The 19180-nt window shown below is 43.4% G+C and overlaps 1 protein-coding gene across 1 annotated transcript in view; it reads left to right on the plus strand.

Moving 5' to 3' along the window:
- ARSB (arylsulfatase B) overlaps positions 1-19180 on the plus strand; it is a 143954-nt gene that overhangs the window by 13372 nt on the left and 111402 nt on the right. Inside the window, exons 3-4 of the mRNA XM_038765558.1 lie at positions 3001-3191; positions 6685-6892. Coding sequence (XP_038621486.1) covers positions 3001-3191; positions 6685-6892 — 399 coding nt within the window. The remainder of the gene's footprint in view (positions 1-3000; positions 3192-6684; positions 6893-19180) is intronic.

A 19180-nucleotide genomic window follows, 5' to 3' on the forward strand; every position in this document is an offset into this window, starting at 1 on the left:
CACTGTACTCAAGTACAGTGATGATGCGCACACTCACACACACAGTCTCTCTCTCTCTCTCCCTCTCTCTCCCTTCCTCCCCACCCCAGACGAATGAGGAAGCCCCTTTACCACAAATGGTAGTATCCTACGGGAAATAGTTCGACAATTCTATAATCTGTGACCTTTGGACATTTGGAATTCACCCCACCCTTAACCCCACAGCACTTAGGTGCAAATATTTAAATGATTTATTCCTATTCATGCCTTTCTCCCCCTTTAGACTGTAGGTTCATTGTGGGCAGGGAATGGGTCTGATACTTTCTCTTCTACTCTCCCAAGTGCTTAGAGCAGTGCTGTGCACATTAGTAAGCACTCAAAGATACCATGATTGATTCTAATAACAAATTCCTACTAAATCCTTGGGGTTTTTTTCTAAATTTGCCCCTTTGACCTTTTAGTGCATGTGTCTTTTGTCAGAGCATTGTGCTCGGAAGGGACAGCTCAGCTCTGAATTTCCCCCAACCTTCCCAGACTGAGCCCCTTCCTTCCTCTCCCCCTCATCCCCCTCTCCATCCCCCCATCTTACCTCCTTCCCTTCCCCACAGCACCTGTATATATGTATATATGTTTGTACATATTTATTATTCTATTTATTTATTTTACTTGTACCTATCTATTTATTTTATTTTGTTAGTATGTTTGGTTTTGTTCTCTGTCTCCCCCTTCTAGACTGTGAGCCCACTTTTGGGTAGGGACTGTCTCTATATGTTGCCAGCTTGTACTTCCCAAGCGCTTAGTACAGTGTTCTGCACACAGTAAGCACTCAATAAATACGATTGATTGATTGATTGATTGATTGATTGACATAACTGTAGTGGCAGCTGCCATTATTCAAATTAAGTTTTGGATGTCGTGATGAAACAAACCCAAAGATGGAATTGCCCCAGATATTTTTCTTGTTTTTTTCCTCTCTCCCTTATCTTTTTTTAAGACATGGGCAGTAGTCATCTCAAGATTTAATTGCTTTCAGAACATAAATTAATGTTTATAAATTTGGGTAATGATGGCAAGCTCTGGGTAACTCCTATTATTATTATTTTATTACTTGACATCAGGTTAGCAATTAAGGTATTTACAACTTAATGGAGCAGAAGAATGTGAACAGGTAGCTGGCATTTTCCTGGCATCATCTTAATTTTAGTACTTAACATCTTTTCACTGGGTATCAGATCAATCAATCAGTGGTATTTTTTGAGTGCTTACGATGTGTACCACACTGCACTAGATAATAATAATAATAATAATGGCATTTATTAAGCGCTTACTATGTGCAAAGCACTGTTCTAAGCGCCGGGGAGGTTACAAGGTGAACAGGGTGTCCCACAGGGGACTCACAGTCTTAATCCCCATTTTACAGATGTGGTAACTGAGGCACAGAGAAGTTAAGTGACTTGCCCAAAGTCACACAGCTGACAATTGGCGGAGCGGGATTTGAACCCATGACCTCTGACTCCAAAGCCCATGCTCTTTCCACTGAGCCACGCTGCACTAGGTGCTTGGGAAAGTACAACAGAGTTGGCAGACATGTTCCCTGCCCACAGCGAGCTTATAGTCTAGAGTGGGAAATATGTATTAATAAAAATAAGAATATCAAATAGATGGATTCGCCGAGCTCCACCTATCCCTTACAAATACAACATCCTGGTCTTCCCCTTGGTCCCTCATTTATGGAGCAAGGAAAAAAAAGCCCCGTTCTCCAGAAGTCCCTGTTCACCCAAGTAAAGACCCAGATTATTTTCTTGGGAACATTTCTTCTTTTCCTTTGCAAGTTACAATAGCAGCCAGCTGCTTCAGCCATATGGAGGGAAACAGCATCTCTTTTGGGGAACAGATTTCCCTGAGTGTGTTTAATATATATTTCTCTCTTTGTTTCCCAGTGGATTTTGCACATACATCATTTAACCGGGAAACAAAAGCATTAGTCCCATGTAATGTTTTGAGAATTCGATGAATCATGGAAAATGAGGAGTTGTGCAAAAACAAATCATTTTCTTTGATAATTTATGTTGTATTGCATGACAAGAGTTCTGGAGCCAGGGGAGATCTTTGGCCGACTCCAGTATTGTTATTTAAGATCAGTTTCTGCTGTTTGCAAGGATTTGGCTGCAGAGAGCAAGAGGAAGTAGGATCGGCTGATTAAAACCTTTGAGGAAAAGAGAACAGGAGTATTTCCAAAAACAACCCGTCTTGGAGACTTCTTTACTTAGGTTTGATGGTGAAGTTATGCAACTAATCATATATTTATCCAGGATAAATTTGGCTTAATAGATGGGCACCTAATTTCAGGATTACTGTACTGAATATGGGTGTTTTTTGTGGTTTCTCCCCACCATCGTTTTAAGTGATACTGTGTACACTGTTTCTCTCTCTCTCTCTCTCTCTCTCTCTCTCTCTCTCTCTCTCTCTCTCTCTCTCTCTCTCAGAATTGATTTGTTTCTTCCACCATTTGGTGTCAGTATCTGATTAGAGATGACTTAACTGTATGTAGGACTGTCGTTCCTGTGAACAACCTAAATTGCCCATTTTGAAAATGATTTTAGTATTGTTTGCATCGCACAGTGGGATGTCAAAAATGCAGTTATTTTCATGAACAAATAATTCATGGACTTTTGTCTCTCTTCCCTAGGCCTTTCCTAGACAGATGGTTTTACTTTGTTCCAGGCCTGAAATTTTTTACGTAGGTGATAGGTGTCAACCAGATACATCTGAGGTTACTGAACTGCTCCTTTCAAGACCTATGTGGGCAAATAGGTTGGGAGCTTCTCATCAAAATTCATTTTCGACGCTTTATCTTGTCAAACGAAGAGTCATTCAGGAGACCTGCTCCTATTAGCCTTGTCTTCTGATTAGCTTTGTCACGGGTAATCCAGTGCATTAGGCGATTAAATGCTGAAACATTAGTTTACATAAGAAGTTGTGTACTGTGCTGACTGCTTTCATCTTCCATCCCTGTTCTAGGATATCTCCTAGGTAGCGAGGATTACTATTCCCACGAGCATTGTGTGTTAATCAGAAGCTTGAATGTCACCCGATGTGCCCTTGATTTTCGAGATGGAGAAGAAGTTGCAGTTGGATATAAAAATATGTATTCCACCAATGTATTTACGAAAAGGGCTACAGACCTTATAGCTAGCCATCCACCTGAGAAGGTATGCTTCAGCCGTTCCTATACTGTTGAAATGCTCTCCAGCAAACATGTAGATTGCCAATTCTAATGACCTGCCAAATTAGGTAAATACAATTAATTATCCATATAAAGTTCGAACTCATCCCACTGGCAGCAACCATTAAGAACCAACAAGACTTGTGACTATTTTTTACTAGTCTCAAGACCTTTTCTAAAAGCCCCCTGAGCCTTGGTGACTGGGAGAATTAATTATAATAAAACATTCCTTGGGCAGGGAACGTTTTGACCAACTCTCCCAAGTGCTTAGTTCAGTGCTCTGCACATAGTAAGCACTCAATAAATGCCATTTTTGATGATGATGATATCTTCAATAGGCTGGACGTAGATTAGGAATGGGTGGCACCAGGATATTCAAGGAACTCCTGGATTGTGGCTGAAGAGAGACCTCTGTCATCATCATCATCATCATCAATCGTATTTATTGAGCACTTACTATGTGCAGAGCACTGTACTAAGCACTTGGGAAGTACAAATTGGCAACATATAAAGACAGTCCCTACCCAACAGTGGGCTCACAGTCTAAAAGGGGAAGACAGAGAACAAAACCAAACATACTAACAAAATAAAATAAATAGAATAGATATGTACAAGTAAAATAAATAAATAAATATTTATTTATCAGGAAGGATACAACAAGGATGAAGGATTCCTTCATCAGGAAGGAGACAACAAATTAAGACTCAGTGAAGCAGTCTCACTGTCATTCGCAGTAGCAAACAGCTGCCAACAGACCCACCAAACTGATTTTTGGCAGTGAGGTAGTGAAGGAATTATTCTTTTTGAGCAGAGGTTTAGGGAAGAACATGATATCAGAAGCAAGCTCTCCAACAGTGACAGGCTCTGTAATAGTGAACACGTCAGTCAGGACAGGGCTCCCTTCAAGTGTCCACGGTATTAAATACACTGTCAGGCAAAGATTTATTATTCCAGTCACTCCTGCTCGCAGGATTCGATTTGACTGTCACTGATGTAATCTTCAAGCGCAAACAAAAATGAAAGAAAATATACATGTATGCACACACATACACGCATATAGACTGTAAGCTCATTGTGGGCAGGGAGCATGCCTGCCAACTCTGTTATATTGTACTCTCCCAAGCACTTAGTACAGTACTACAGTACTGTGTACGTAGTAAGCACTCAAATACCATTGATGTTGATGATATAAATATCTAGGGATATTTCAAAGGGAGAAAACCCTACTAAAATAGCAGCATCTTACAGGGAATTTTAAGGAAGTGAATGATTACGGGCCCGGGGTTGAAGCCCGCTGCATCAATTGGGAAACCTCACCCAAAGATCCCTTTATGATAGGAGAGCTAATGATAGGCTCGAAAGGTAGCATACACTCAGAGTCAAAAACTTTCCTTATGAAACGTGCCTGGAGTAGCGAAGGTTTTTTTTTTTTTTAGGTAGAAACTAGTTATCTTAGCAAGGGGAGAACCTCTTTGGATATATGCCTCAATTAAGCATCCAGTATGATTAGAAAAGAGCTTCTTTGTCTTGTCTAGAAAATGCTACGATGTTAGACTAATGAGTTTGAAGAAACTGGTCAAAAGATTAACTTCTAACTTTATTCGAAGCAGTTTGGCAGTAGCAACTTATCATCGCTGGGGATTTATTAATAATAATAATGATGGCATTTTTTTAAGCACTTACTATGTGCAAAGCACTGTTCTAAGCACTGGGGAGGTTACAAGGTGATCAGGTTGTCCCAAGGAGGGCTCACAGTCTTAATCCCCATTTTAAAGATGAGGTAACTGAGGCACAGAGAGGTTAAGTGATTTGCCCAAAGTCACACAGCTGACAATTGACGGAGCCGGGATTTGAACCCATGACCTCTGACTCCAAAGCCCGGGCTCTTTCCACTGAGCCACGCTGCTTCTCATTGATTCTTATTGCTTCTTATTGATTTCTGTTTATTTAAAGCGCTAGTTAAGCAAACCATAATGAGATTTTCTTTTATGGGTATTTGCAGTGCTCTCTAGGAAAACCCCAGTGTAAAACCAAGCTTTCAAATGGGATACATTGAATCTGGAGTGACTTGCTCATGTTTGAGGAGGTAGTTGGACCCTGAATCTAAACTCCACTTCTGAATTTCCACCACTCATGTGTTGCGGTGTTGCACCAAGTAACTTATCCTTTTTGGGCTTCAGTTTCCTTTAACAGGAAAATGAGGGTCATAGCCAGCCTACTAAGCCGCTGTGTAAATCTAGACAATACAGTGATAATTTTTGGTGGAAGACCTGTGGCCCAGTTTGTCGATGAAAGGTCTAATAGAAAGACAAAACACAGAGGTGGAATATGGGACAGGAGTGGTTTGGAAGGAGGGAGAAAAATATCTAAAGGTGAAGGAAAGACTGGTTTAAATACCATAATAATAATGATAATGATAATGGTGGCATTTGTTAATGATAATGATGGTATTTGTTAAGCGCTTGCCATGTGCAAAGCACTGTTCTAAGCGCTGGGGAGGTTACAAGGTGATCAGGTTGTCCCACATGTGGGGGCTCACAGTTTTAATCCCCACTTTACAGATGAGGTAACTGAGGCACAGAGAAGTTAAGTGACTTGCCCAAAGTCACACAGCTGACAGTTGGCGGAGCCGGGATTTGAACCCCTGACCTCTGACTCCAAAGCCCGGGCTCTTTCCACTGAGCCACACTGCTTTGTTAAGCACTTACTGTGTGCCAAGCATTGTACCAAGGGTTGGGGTAGATACAAGGTAATCAGGTAGGGCATTCTCTGTCCCACATAGGGCTCATAGTCTAAGCAGGAGAGGATAAATCCAGCATTCAGAACAGGAAGGAGGAGGAGAGAGAGGAAACAAATGGTATCATCCACTCCATTTCCCGATTTTAATAATAATAATAATGATGGCATTTGTTAAGCACTTACTATGTGCAAAGCACTGTTCTAAGCACTGGGGAGGTAACAAGGTGATCAGGTTGTCCCACAAGGGGCTCACAGTCTTCATTCCCATTTTACAGATGAGGTAACTAAGGCACAGAGAAGTTAAGTGACTTGCCCAAAGTCACACAGCTGACAATTGGCGGAGCCGGGATTTGAACCCATGACCTCTGACTCCAAAGCCCGGGCTCTTTCCACTGAGCCACGCTGCTTCTCCCCGAGAAGCAGGAATTTTGAGGAATTAATTTTGAGGAGTTTTGATTTTGAGGAATTAATTGGTGACACATTTAATCCTCAATCGAAGGCTAAGAGCAAATGGTTTCTTGTGTTCTCCATTCTCCCCTGTAAAATATGTGAGCAGAAAAGTCAAACCTTTCCCAAGAAAGTGGGTGACCAATCCTCCTTTTATAGGAGTCTCCTTGAGCAAAATGGGAAGAGCAGGGAAAAAAGGAAAAGCAATCACAGTACTAATAAGATGATTCATCCAGGCCTACATTTAATGCATGGGTGCTTTCTTAACCAGTTTCTGTGACTTTTTTTTCCAGCCTCTTTTTCTTTACCTCGCCTTCCAGTCTGTTCACGAGCCCCTTCAGGTCCCAGAAGAATACGTGAAACCCTACAGCTTCATCCAAGACAAAAAGAGGCGTCATTTTGCAGGAATGGTGTCCATAATGGATGAAGCAGTGGGAAATGTCACTGACGCCTTAGAAAGGCATGGGCTGTGGAACAACACTGTGTTGATCTTCTCCACGGGTAAGTCTGACAGACGTTAAAATCACGTCCAGGCCACGTGTTCGATAAACTGAAACGAAGAGAAATTGGAGAATTTAGCAGCTTCTTATGAAAATAGAGTCTAACTGCAGGCCTGGAGCCAAATAGCATAGGGTAAAATGATGTCCCTGAAGTGAGAGACATGCAACCGCTTTCCCTTTTAAATGGCAGAACGTTTGAGGATGTTCCGAAAAGCAAGAAAATAATGACCCACTGCGGGAATGGGTAGACATTGGGCAAACCTGGGTAAATGGAGCCCAGCAGCCCTCTGGTCTTAGCCCCCTTTGCCCAGTGTGGCTCCCTATTGATAAACCTGAAGAGAGTTCTGCAAAGATGATTTGCAGAAAGATAAGCAAGAAAATGGATAACTTTCCTGGTTTTTTAAGAGTTGAAAGCCAGTTGTTGGTATTCTTGATGAAAGGATCTGTTTGTCAGGGAGCGGTATTAACATGTTTTTGTTTATCTTCATATTGCATTTTTGACTGAATGGGATTTTTACTTCGGTCCTTATGAATTTCCAATCTTAAAACAACTTCCAGATTCTCTCCCCTTCTGATTGAATTATCTTGTGTCTCAGCACGGAATACAGGTGCACTTAATATCTGCTTACCAAATTCCATAGTAATTATTAATATTATTGTTATGTGTTGAGCAGGATCCTGCAGAATAGCAGGAATCCATGTAGGCCTAGTAGAATAGGCAGCCTAGATGCCAAAGTCAGGATCTTGCCTTAGGAAAATGATGGAATGCTAGTGTCACAAACCGTGGGGAATACGGGCCTTTTTTTGTAGAAGAGTTATTTCAACAGATTGTGGTTTTAGACAGTTGAAAAGAGCAGGCGCCGAACCTTGAAGAAGACATCCCAGATTAATTACCGTTCAAATGAATTGATGCCATGTTTATACAATTCTGTTATGGTTCCCATTGGTACTATATGTTTTTAATAGCAGCTATCAACACAATCAATTTCTGTTTACTCCTAGACAAGGGCCAGGCTATTAGGAGAAACTAGAGTTGCAGGTCTATTCCCTCGGGAAGTTTCCCTGTGATAACTGACAATTTATTCGGCCCAAAGTGAAATCTAATAGTATGATTGAAACCCAAGGAAATTGGGCATAGATCTGGGAAATCACAGGACAATGATTCATTTTTTCCAGTCTCCTCACTTCCCTTCACGCAGCAATACTTTCTAGGCATAGGAACATCACGTGCATTAGAGACGCAGCTTCCAATTAAACAAGTGTTGAAGCCCTTTAGATAGAGAAAACCGTGAAGTGCATTCAGCCTCTCAGTATTACCCTTATGTTATGTGGTGATTTGGGGGAGTCAGAAAGACAAGGTTAGAAAAAGAGCCACGGGGATCGCAGAGGGCATTGCATCCGCGGACATTGTGGAATGGGCTGGGCCGGTGGTTCTTAGATTACTCCTTTTCCCCCCAAAACACACACCCCACACTTCCCACCCCCTGATTACATGGTGGCTGCATTCCTGCTAACCAGCCATTCAATCAGTCAATTTTATTTATGGAGCGCTTACTGTATTCGGAGCACTGTATTAAGCACTTGGGAGGGTACAATATAACAATATAATAGATACATTCCCTTCCCACCGTATTGCCCCTCTAGATTATAAACTCATCGTGGGCAGGGAATGGGTCTACCAGCTCTGTTGTACTGTACTGTCCCAAGCTCTTAATACAGTGCTCTGCACAAAGTAAGTGCTCCTTGATTGATTATCTAGAAATTATGCCGGGGCACCAGTTGTCACAGAGGGGAAAATGGAGTCTCCCGTCAGGATGGGGAGGGACAGATGGATCTTGATCTTTAGACCACAGGACTGAGGAATCTGGGTGGAAGGATTGAATGTAGAGCTCGTGGTTTGTGCAGTGCCACTTGCCAGCGGGCTCTCTTTCTTGCCACCAAGTTCCCACCGGGCCACGGCATTCAGTGAAAAAAAGGGGTTTGGAGAAGATGGTTCGGAAACATTTGAAACAGTATACGACTTAGAGTAGAAGCAGCCTAACTTAGTGGAAGAGCCCGGGCTTGGGAGTCAGAGGATGTGGGTCCTAATCCCGGCTCCACCACTTGTCTGCTGTGTGACCTTGGTCGTCACTTCACTTCTCTGTGCCTCAGTTACCTCCTCTGTAAAATGGGAATTAAGACCGTGAGCCCTGTGTGGCTGTGTCCAACTTGATTAGCTTGTATCGCCTCCAGTGCTGAGTACACAGTCCCTGGCACATAGCAAGCCCTTAACAAATACTATAGAAAAATGCAGTTGTGATTTGGTTCTCTTAGCAGTGCTAAAATAAGTCACTTTCTTGTAGGAGTGCCTAGCGTGTCACTGTTCATTCTTTCAGTCATATTTATTGAGTGCTTACTGTGCGCAGAGCACCGTGCTAATTGTTGAATTCCATGTAGATCTAGAATGAAACAACTTTGTAGTGTAATGGTTTTTGCATTAAGAAGACATCCCATTTTTCTCTTAGAAGCCCCTGGGAACCTTTCTGTTATTGTCTCTCCACTCTCACCAGAGTGAGGGAGGGTGAGGTCATGGGGAGATCGGCGAGCGATGATTTCAGTCTTGAATTACCGAGGACTATGGTGGCCAGATTCCAAGGAGGATCTTGTACATATTTATTACTCTATTTATTTATTTATTTTACTTGTACATATCTATTCTACTTATTTTATTTTGTTAGTATGTTTGGTTTTGTTCTCTGTCTCCCCCTTTTATACTGTGAGCCTGCTGTTGGGTAGGGACTGTCTCTAGATGTTGCCAACTTGTACTTCCCAAGCGCTTAGTACAGTGCTCTGCACACAGTAAGCGCTCAATAAATACGATTGATTGATTGATTGATTGAATTGATCTAAAACCCAGCCTTTCTTCTGTAAATGCAGAATTTTTGAAGCCCTATTCCAGACACGAGGTCTTTCCCTAGGAGGACTTCCTTGCAGGGATTAGCATATAAAATACACCTAAATTTGGCTACCTCCCCCTGACTCTCCTTCCCACCACCAGCCTTCTACAAAGCTCCATCATAATGCTGTAGGTGTTTAGAATCTCACCCTGACAGGCAGTGAAACTGATGCATAGTGATTTCCTTTTGATGATTTGTTGGCTTGACACACACACTTTGGTTTCTATTGTTAATGATGGGCCCTAGATTTGTATTCATTCATTCATTCAATCGTATTTATTGAGCGCTTACTGTGTGCAGAGCACTGTACTAAGCGCTTGGGAAGTACAAGTTGGCAACATATAGAGACGGTCCCTTATTAAACTCTCCAATAGTGCAATTAGGAGTCTTAATAAAACCCTTTCCAATCGCTTCCCCCCTGAATAGGATGCGTTACACAGCCCCCCTGCCCTTTCCCCCACTTCCCCCCCAAACACACACACCTGGTTAATTAGCACATGGAACTCTGAACATTTTAAAAGGAGTTTACATGTTTGAAGAGGGATCTAGATCCCTTTAATTAGCATCCTACAGTGTGTCCCAAGATAGCTGACAATGAGAAAACCAATTACAGAAGCCTTACTACGATTTTCACATGGGTACGTGATTTTTTTGTTGTTGTTGTTGTTTAGTTAGGCTAAACCTGCCGGGCCCATTAGTCCCCAAAGATTTTCCCATAGCAAAAAAACCTGCATTACTCTCTGTCCACTGCGAAGGCCAGTGTGAGTTTGGACACCGATGGTTCAAAGTCGTTTGAGTGACAGAGATGAAGAGAATTCCCCTTAGCCCCAACCAGATGTATCTGGACGTTTTCATGGTATTCAATACCAACCTACTGTCTGCCTCGTTCTTGTCTCTGTCACTGTGGACCCCGTCTTCCTACTTGGAACTCCCTTCCCCTTCGCATCCGACAGACCACCACTCTCCCAATCTGTAAAGCGCTCCTAAAATCCCATCTCCTCCAGAAAGGCTTTCCTGACTAATCTCTTTTCTCCCCACCCTATTTTTCCTCCCTTCCTATTTTTCCTCCTCCCACATAGGCACGGAAGTGTGTACTCCTTGAGTATTCAGGTACTCCACCCCACCACCCCCACACCACTTCTGTAGTAATAATAATAATGATGGTATTCGTTAAGCGCTTACTATGATGTGCCAAGCACTGTTCTAAGCACTGGGGTAGATACAAGGTAACCAGGTTGTTCCACATGGGGCTCACAGTCTTAATCCCCATTTTACAGATTAGGGAACTGAGGGACAGAGAAGTTAAGTGACTTCTCCAAGGTCACACAGCAGACAAGTGGCAGAGCTGGGATTAGAACCCATGACCTCTGACTCCCAAACCTGGGCTCTTTCCACTAAGCCACGGTGCTCCTTATACTCAGTTGCCTCCCCTCCTGTAATTTATTTTCATGCCTGTCTCCCCAACTAGATTATAAAATCCTAGAGGGCAGGAATCATGTCTTCTTACGCTGTTGTACTCTTCCTAGTGCTTAGCACAGTGGTCTGCACACAGTAAGCAATCCATAAACATCATCGATTGATGATCCGTGGACAGAGCCGGCTTGAGGCAAGCTTAATGGCAAGTTAAAATGTTTTTAGATAAATCAGCAATTTTCTTAACCGCTCTGATGATGTCGTGCTTCTTAGCCAGCTAGTTTGATGCTATTATTTCATGTCTCATCTGTGCGTAGGAGGACTGAAAAGCATTGTGCCTGCCTGGGACCAACAAGGGATATTCTTTTCATGAGGTTGCGAGCTTATAAGGGTCTCCTGTTTGGTCCAACAGCCCACCAGGTTGACAACTCCAGCTCTCCCCCGTCTATCACTGGCCTTGGTCGGAGCACCTGGATTGTGGCTTTTCAGGGTAATGGAAGGGTGATGGGGTGAAGTCAGGCTCAGGAAAGCCTCAAAGTCCATCAGGGGAGAGTGCTGTCTTGTGAGTTCTCCAACTAATGGTCTACAGCTTTAAAAGCATTTGGTTCATCTGCAGGGCACAATCCCTACCCACATCAACGTGGCGTGGAATATTAGGTTTGCTCAACACAGATTCAAGCCAAAAAATCCATCTACTCCTTCTCTGACAGGGAGTTTGGTAGGAAACAAGATATTCTGGCTCTATAAAGTAGGTTTCATACCAGAGTTTCTCATAGCACTCTCAATACTGACCTTGATGTTAATAACGGGCAAGGTAGATGGTATACATGGAGCTGTAGCAAAACCCCAAACTTTCCATATTTGGGTCCATTTAAGCAGAGGCCCTGCTTTCTTGCAGCTGGCTCATAATTCGACAGAACTTGCCTACATTTGTCGTACGGGTGGACGTTAAATCCTTACCCTTATGTAGAAAGACGGCAGTCTGAGCCCAGAGAAAGACTGTAGCTTCACCAGCTCTTCAGATCACGTGGAAAGTGAAACGTTACCGAATAGCACCCCTCCATCAACTTTACTACTTACTGGACACTGACGTTAATTTATCTGTGTTTTCCTTCCGGCAACTATAAAAGACAAGGAAACAAAGACAGAAAAGTAAGAATTTGTCCTGCTTCTATCGATCGATCAGTCATATTTATTGAATGCTTTCTGTGTGCAGAGCATTATACCAAAAGCTTGGTAAGTGTACAGTAGAACAGAGTTGGTAGATAAGTTCCCTGCCCGCCAGGAGTTTGCAGTCTAGAAGGGGAGACATACATTAACGTAAGTTATGGTTATATGCATTAGTGTTGTGGGGCTGAGGATGGGTGAATAAAGGGTACAAATCCAAGTGCAGTGGAGCAGAAGGGAAGTGTAAGCCCGTCGTGGGTAGGGAACACATTTACCAGCTCTTTGGATTGTACTCTCCCAAGTGCTTAGTTCAGTGCTGTACACTCAGTAAGTATTCAATATATACCATTGATTGACTGAAGTGTCCTTTCGTCCTTGTGCTTTTCATTCATTCAGTTGTATTTACAGAGCGCTTACTGTGTGCAGAGCAGTGTACTAAGCGCTCGGAAAGTATAATTCAGCAATAAAGAGAGACAATCCCTGCCCACACCGGGGTTACGGTCTAGAAGAGGGAAGACAGACATCAAAACAAGTAAGCAGGTTTAAATATAAATAGAATTGTAGATATATGCACATCAAAACAAGTAAACAGGCATCAGTATAAATAAATAGAATTATAGATATATACATCTAATGCATAAGAGCTGTGGGGCGGGGAGAGGTGGGTAGAGCGTAGGGAGCCAGTCCAGGTGATGCGCAGGGGAGGGGGAGCTGAGGAAAAGGGGGGCTCAGTCTGGGAAGGCCTCTTGGGGGAGGTGAGCCTTCAGTAGGGCTTTGAAGGGAGGAAGAGAGCTAGCTTGGCGGATGGGCAGAGGGAGGGCATTCCAGGCCAGGGAAAGGATGAGGGCCGGAGGTCGATGGCGGGACAGGCGAGGACGAGGCCCAGTGAGGAGGTTAGCGGCAGAGGAGCGGAGGGTGCGGGCTGGGCTGGAGAAGGAGAGAAGGGAGGTGAGGTGATGGAGAGCTTTGAAGCCAACAGTGAGGAGTTTTTGTTTGCTAGATTTTGCTAGCTTTTGATTTGGGGGCACTGTGGCAGTATTTCAGAGGAGGGTAGCGGCAGAGGAGCGAAGGGTGCGGGCTGGGCTGGAGAAGGAGAGAAGAGAGGTGAGGTGATGGAGAGCTTTGAAGCCAACAGTGAGGAGTTTTTGTTTGCTAGATTTTGCTAGCTTTTGATTTTGAGGCAATGTGGCAATGTTGCTCTTCCCAAGCGCTTTGTACAGTGCTCTTCACACAGTAAGCGCTCAATAAATACGATTGAATGAATGAATGAATTTCAGAATTACCACTAGAGGGTAGTAAAAGACGTATTAATGGATAAACTGCCTTTCCCACTACATTTTGAATTAGATTAGGTCATTCAGACACATTCTTCTCCTTGTCTTCAACGGAATATAAAACAATATTCATTCAGTCGTATTTATTGAGCACTTACTATGGGCAAAGCACAGTACTAAGCGCTGGGGGAGAGTACAGGATGACAGACATACTTCCTGCCCCTAAGAAGCTCATAAAAGGAACATTGTTTTCACATTCTTACCATGGCCATTTTGCATCGTTGCATAAAATGTGGCCCAGATTATATTCATCTTTGCATATAATGAGAGTCTTTTTGGTTTTTTATTTTTAGGGCATTTGTTCAGCACTTTGGGCAAGTGACTTAACTTCTCTGTGCCTCAGTTCCCTCATCTGTCAAATGGGAATGAAGACTGTGAGCCCCACGTGGGACAACCTGATAATCTTATATCTCCCCCAGTGCTTAGAACAGTGCTTGGCACATAGAAAGCGCTTAACAAATGCCATTATTATTCAGCGCTTAGAACAGTGCTTTGCACATAGTAAGCGCTTAATAAATGCCATCATTATTATTTTTATATGACAGGCACTGAACTAAGCACTGGGGTAGCCTCAAGTTTATGCGGTTGGATGAAGTCCATAGTCCTAATCCCCATTTTACAGATGAAGTAACTGAGGCACAGAGAAATGAAGTGACTCGCCTAAAATCACACAGCAGACAAGTGGCAGAGCTGGGATTAGAACCCAGGTCCTTCCAACTCCCAGACCTGTACTTTATCCATTAGGCCATATTTTCTCATTTGTTGGGAAAGGGTCTCAGAATTTTTTTCTTTTGATTTTACTTTCTCTGGTGCATCTGTATTCTATTTGAAAGGTCGTATTCCCGCCAAAACCATTTTTCATCTTGCTCCACTCCTATCAGTGAGCCTGTTCCCTCCCTTGGAAGGGTGCAGGAGTTCTGGGCTTGGATGAACTCTGAAGGATAGAGTGGGAAGAGAAGGGCAGCCAATACAGAAAAGTCATCTGGGAATTAGGGTTGACCATTGATTATGTTAAGTATGCTCCATTCCATCTGATTAAAATAAAATCTAGCCAGAGCTGCCCTTATCTGTGAGACATCTTATCTGATGCCTAAAACTTGGCCGGTAGCTAAGCAGCCAGATGCGATATATGCAGAGACAGCCCCGCAGTGGAGTCTGCCTGGCTGTTTAATATTTGCCTGTAAACTCTGTTAAACCCTTTTATATTGCCTTGCAAAATGTTATTAAAAATGTTTCCATAGTGGGCACCCGCCCCATGACAGATACAAATTCTTTTACAACCAGACGGAAAAAAAAAAGCGGTTGCAATCGCACTCCGAGGGGAAGCATTAATCTGCAGGGTGGAGTCTAGCATGCTTTGTTTCAGAGGTACGGAGGGCACAGTCCTCTGCAGGAATAGATTAATCAGCCTCTCTGCCGAAGACATCTTCACCAAATGTAGTTAACCGTGAAGGTTTAAAGGTATAGTTTGTTTGTGCTTCCACCTTAGGGATTACATTTAGAGGTCTGATTTATTAATACAATAAAACTGTGTGATCTGGCACCTTACCAACCAGAAGTCTGTACTAACGGGGACTTAAATTATCCTCCATTTGGGGCCATCCTAGATGGATGCCTGGTGGAGGAGAACCCCCAGTGAAAATGCAGGCCCCCTGGGACATTTGCATCAACTCTCTGCTAATGTAATTAGGAAACAGCTTCAGATCCTGCTGCCAATTAAGGGACCCCCCTCTTTCTCTGATGTCTGTTATTCTCATTCAGACGGCCCACACTTCCCAGGGGCGCATGCTCCATAACCCTTCCTGGAATCTTTGCAGGCCTGGTTTGCGCTGCCCGGGATATGCTGGGATGCTAAAGTGAGCAGTCCTCTTCCTCCGACAGTTTCAGAGCGGGAGTTCTCCTCATCTGACTAGCAAACCGTCCTGAATTTAAACACAACCCCTGAATACCGTACTGGGGCTTCTAGAGGTGCTTTACTCGAACCCGCTTGGGGAATGATGCTGAAGGAGCCTTGACTCTTGTTAACTACAATTTTAAGTGGAGGAGCAGCGTGGCTCAGTGGAAAGAGCACGGGCTTTGGAGTCAGAGGTCATGGGTTCGAATTCTGACTCCACCACATGTCTGCTCTGTGACCTTGGGCAAGTCACTTAACTTCTCTGAGCCTCACTTACCTCATCTGTAAAATGGGGATGAAGACTGTGAGCCCCACGTGGGACAACTTGATCACCTTGTAACCCCCTCCCCAGCGCTTAGAACAGTGCTCTGCACATAGTAAGTGCTTAACAAATGCCATCATTAATTAAGTGACACCTACTATTCTGGAAGCATGAAAGTTAAAAATCAAGGGGGCACAAGCCCACCTTTTGAAGAGTGAAGTTGGAATTATTCATCTTTTTCTGCCCTCCTAAATAATCTCTAGAATTTTTCCCCTTCCTTGCCCTTCATTTCTACTATACATTTCGGTTACCAAGCTGTTGCTGGAGATTTGATTTTTACTGTAGTCCATTCAACCTGAAGTGATCATACTGCACACCTGTAGGAGTGGCATATTTTACTCATTTTCTATAGGTTTTATATTCATTTGACACCTCTGCTCTTCTCGAGTGCTTCTGAGAAAATTCAGCCATAAGCCTAATTCCATTTTCATTGGTTCCAGAAGGAGTCCAAAGAAGCAAAAACCCCATTAAATTCATTTTTTAATCAATAATAAAATGTAAGTGTATATTAAATGCAAAACATTTATGGTATGCTAAGATATCCTTTCCTTCTTGGTTCTAGTAACATTATAGAAATTCATTATCTTACCAATGCATCAATCGATCGATCATATTTAAAGAGCATTTACTGTGAGCAGAGCACTGTACCGAAATGCTGGGAAGAGTACAGTGTCGCAGAGTTGGTTAGTCACATTCCCTGCCCACAACGACCATACTGTCTAGATGAAGAGACAGACATTAAAATAAATTACGGCTCCAAATCCAAGTGCAAGGGCGATACAGGAGGGAGAGGGAATAGGGGAAATGAGGGCTCAGCCGGGGAGGGGCTCTTGGAGGAGATGGGATTTTAATAAGGCTCTGAAGAGCGATGGTCTGTTGGATATGAAGGAGGTGGGAGGGATTGTAAGCTCATTGTGGGCATGGAACTTGCCTACCAACTCTGTTTTATCATACTCTTACAAGCGCTTAGTTCCACACCCTGCATACAGTAAGCACTCAGTGGATATCACTGATTGATTGAGGGAGTTCCCGGCCAAAAGTGGGCCATGGGAAAGGGATCAGCAGCGAGAAGATCGAACCACAGTGAGTAGGTTGGTGTTGGAGGAGCAAAGCGAACCTGCCGACTTGTAGTAGGAAATCAGCGAGGTCAGTTAGGAGGGGGCAAAATGATTGACTGCTTTAATAATAATAATAATAATGATGGCATATATTAAGTGCTTACTATGTGCGAAGCACCATTCTAAGCACTGGGGACGTTACAAGGTGATCAGGTTGTCCCACGGGGGGCTCACAATCTCAATCCCCATTTTCCAGATGAGGTAACTAGGCCCAGAGAAGTGAAGTGACTTGCCCAAAGTCACACAGCTGACAATTGGTAGAGCCGGAATTTGAACCCGTGACCTCTGACTTCAAAGCCCGGGCCCTTTCCACTGAGCCATAAAGCCAATGGTAAGGAGCTTCCGTTTGATGCAGCTAGATGAGCAACCACTAGAAGTTCTTGAGTGGGGAAACATGGACTGAATGGTTTTGCAGAGAAATGATTCAGGGAGCAGAGTGAAGTTTGGATCAGAGTCAGGAGAGACGGGAGGCAGGGAGGTCGGCAGGGAGGCTGTTGTGGTAGTTGAGGCAGGATAGGATAAGTGCTTGGATCAACTTTCTAGACTGTGAGCCCACTGTTGGGTAGGGACCGTCTCTATGTGTTGCCAACTTGTACTTCCCAAGCGCTTAGTACAGTGCTCTGCACACAGTAAGCGCTCAATAAATACGACTGAATGAATGAATGAATCAACTTGGAGCAGTTTGGTTGGAGGGGAAGGGAAGTTTTTAAGCCATGTTGTGAAGGTAGAATCGAAGGATTTTAATGACAGACGGAATACGTGGATTGATCGAGAGAGATGAGTCAGGGATAACACTGAGGTTAAATCTTGTGAAACAGGAAGGATGGTAGTGTTTTCTACAGTGATGGGAAAGCCACGAGGAGGACAGGGTCTGGGTGGAAACATGAGGGAGCTCTGTTTTGGACATGTTTAGTTAGAGGTGTCGGCGGGACGTCCAAGTAGAGAGGTCCTGAAGGCAGGAGGAAATAGGAGGCTGCAGAGTAGGAGAGAGATCGGGGCTGGGAATGTAGAGTCAACCGCCCTGAGATGGTAGTCAAAGTCACGGGAGTGAATGAGTTTTCCACGGGAGTGGGTGAAGATGGAGAATAGAAGGGGACCCGGAACTGAGCCTTGAGGGACACTCACAGTTAGTGGGTAGGAAGCAGAGGAGACGCTCGTGAAAGAGACGAGAATGATCGGCCATAGAGATAGGAGAAGGACAAGGAGAGACAGTGTCAGAGAAACCAAAGTTGGGTAAGGTTTCCAGAAGAAGGCATCTGAGAGATTGAGGAGGATTAAAATAGAGCAGAGGCCATTGGATTTGGCAAAAAGATCATTGGTGATACATGACAAATTGATGGCAGATATCTCATAAAAATTATTTCGGTGGACATGCGGCCTTTTTTAAGAAGGAAAATTTGGAGGAACAAGTCGCCCATCGTTCTCCATTTACTTTACTATACAAAGCCACAAACACACATTCCGACAAATAAAAGTGTAAAATGAAGTCTGGCTCCATTGAACAGCCTTCTCACATAAAGAATGTAGAGAAGCAGCATGGCATAGTGGAAAGAGCACGGACTTGGGAGTCAGAGGTCATGGATTCTAATCTCGACTCCACTCCTTGTCAGCTGTGTGACTTTGGGCAAGTCACTTCACTTCTCTGTGTCCCAGTTACCTCATCTGTAAAATGGGGATTAGGACTGTGAGCCCGACCTGGGACAACCTGATTACCTTGTATCTCTCCCAGCGCTTAGAACAGTGCTCAGCACATAGTAAGTGCCTAACAAATGCCATCATCATCATCATGTGATAATAAACTGGACACATAATCTCTAAGCTAACATCTTTGAAAAACCAGATAACAGAGTATGTCACAATTTTCTTCTTCTTCTAAGAAGGTTGTTTACAGGTCCATAATTTTGAATGATAAAGATGATTAAGGGTTTTAAACTGCAGGCCTTTTTGTGTGTGACAGAGTCCAGATATGAACAACTTTGAATAAACAGACGACTCCTGGGGATAAAACTCCCTGCCTTGAATTCCAAAGAACATCCCTATTATGAGTTGTACGCTGCTCATATTTTTCCTAACTCCTTGAAATTAATCTTTAAAGTATGTGATTC

This window comes from Tachyglossus aculeatus, chromosome 23 (genome assembly GCF_015852505.1).
Source record: "Tachyglossus aculeatus isolate mTacAcu1 chromosome 23, mTacAcu1.pri, whole genome shotgun sequence".
Lineage (NCBI taxonomy): Eukaryota > Metazoa > Chordata > Mammalia > Monotremata > Tachyglossidae > Tachyglossus > Tachyglossus aculeatus.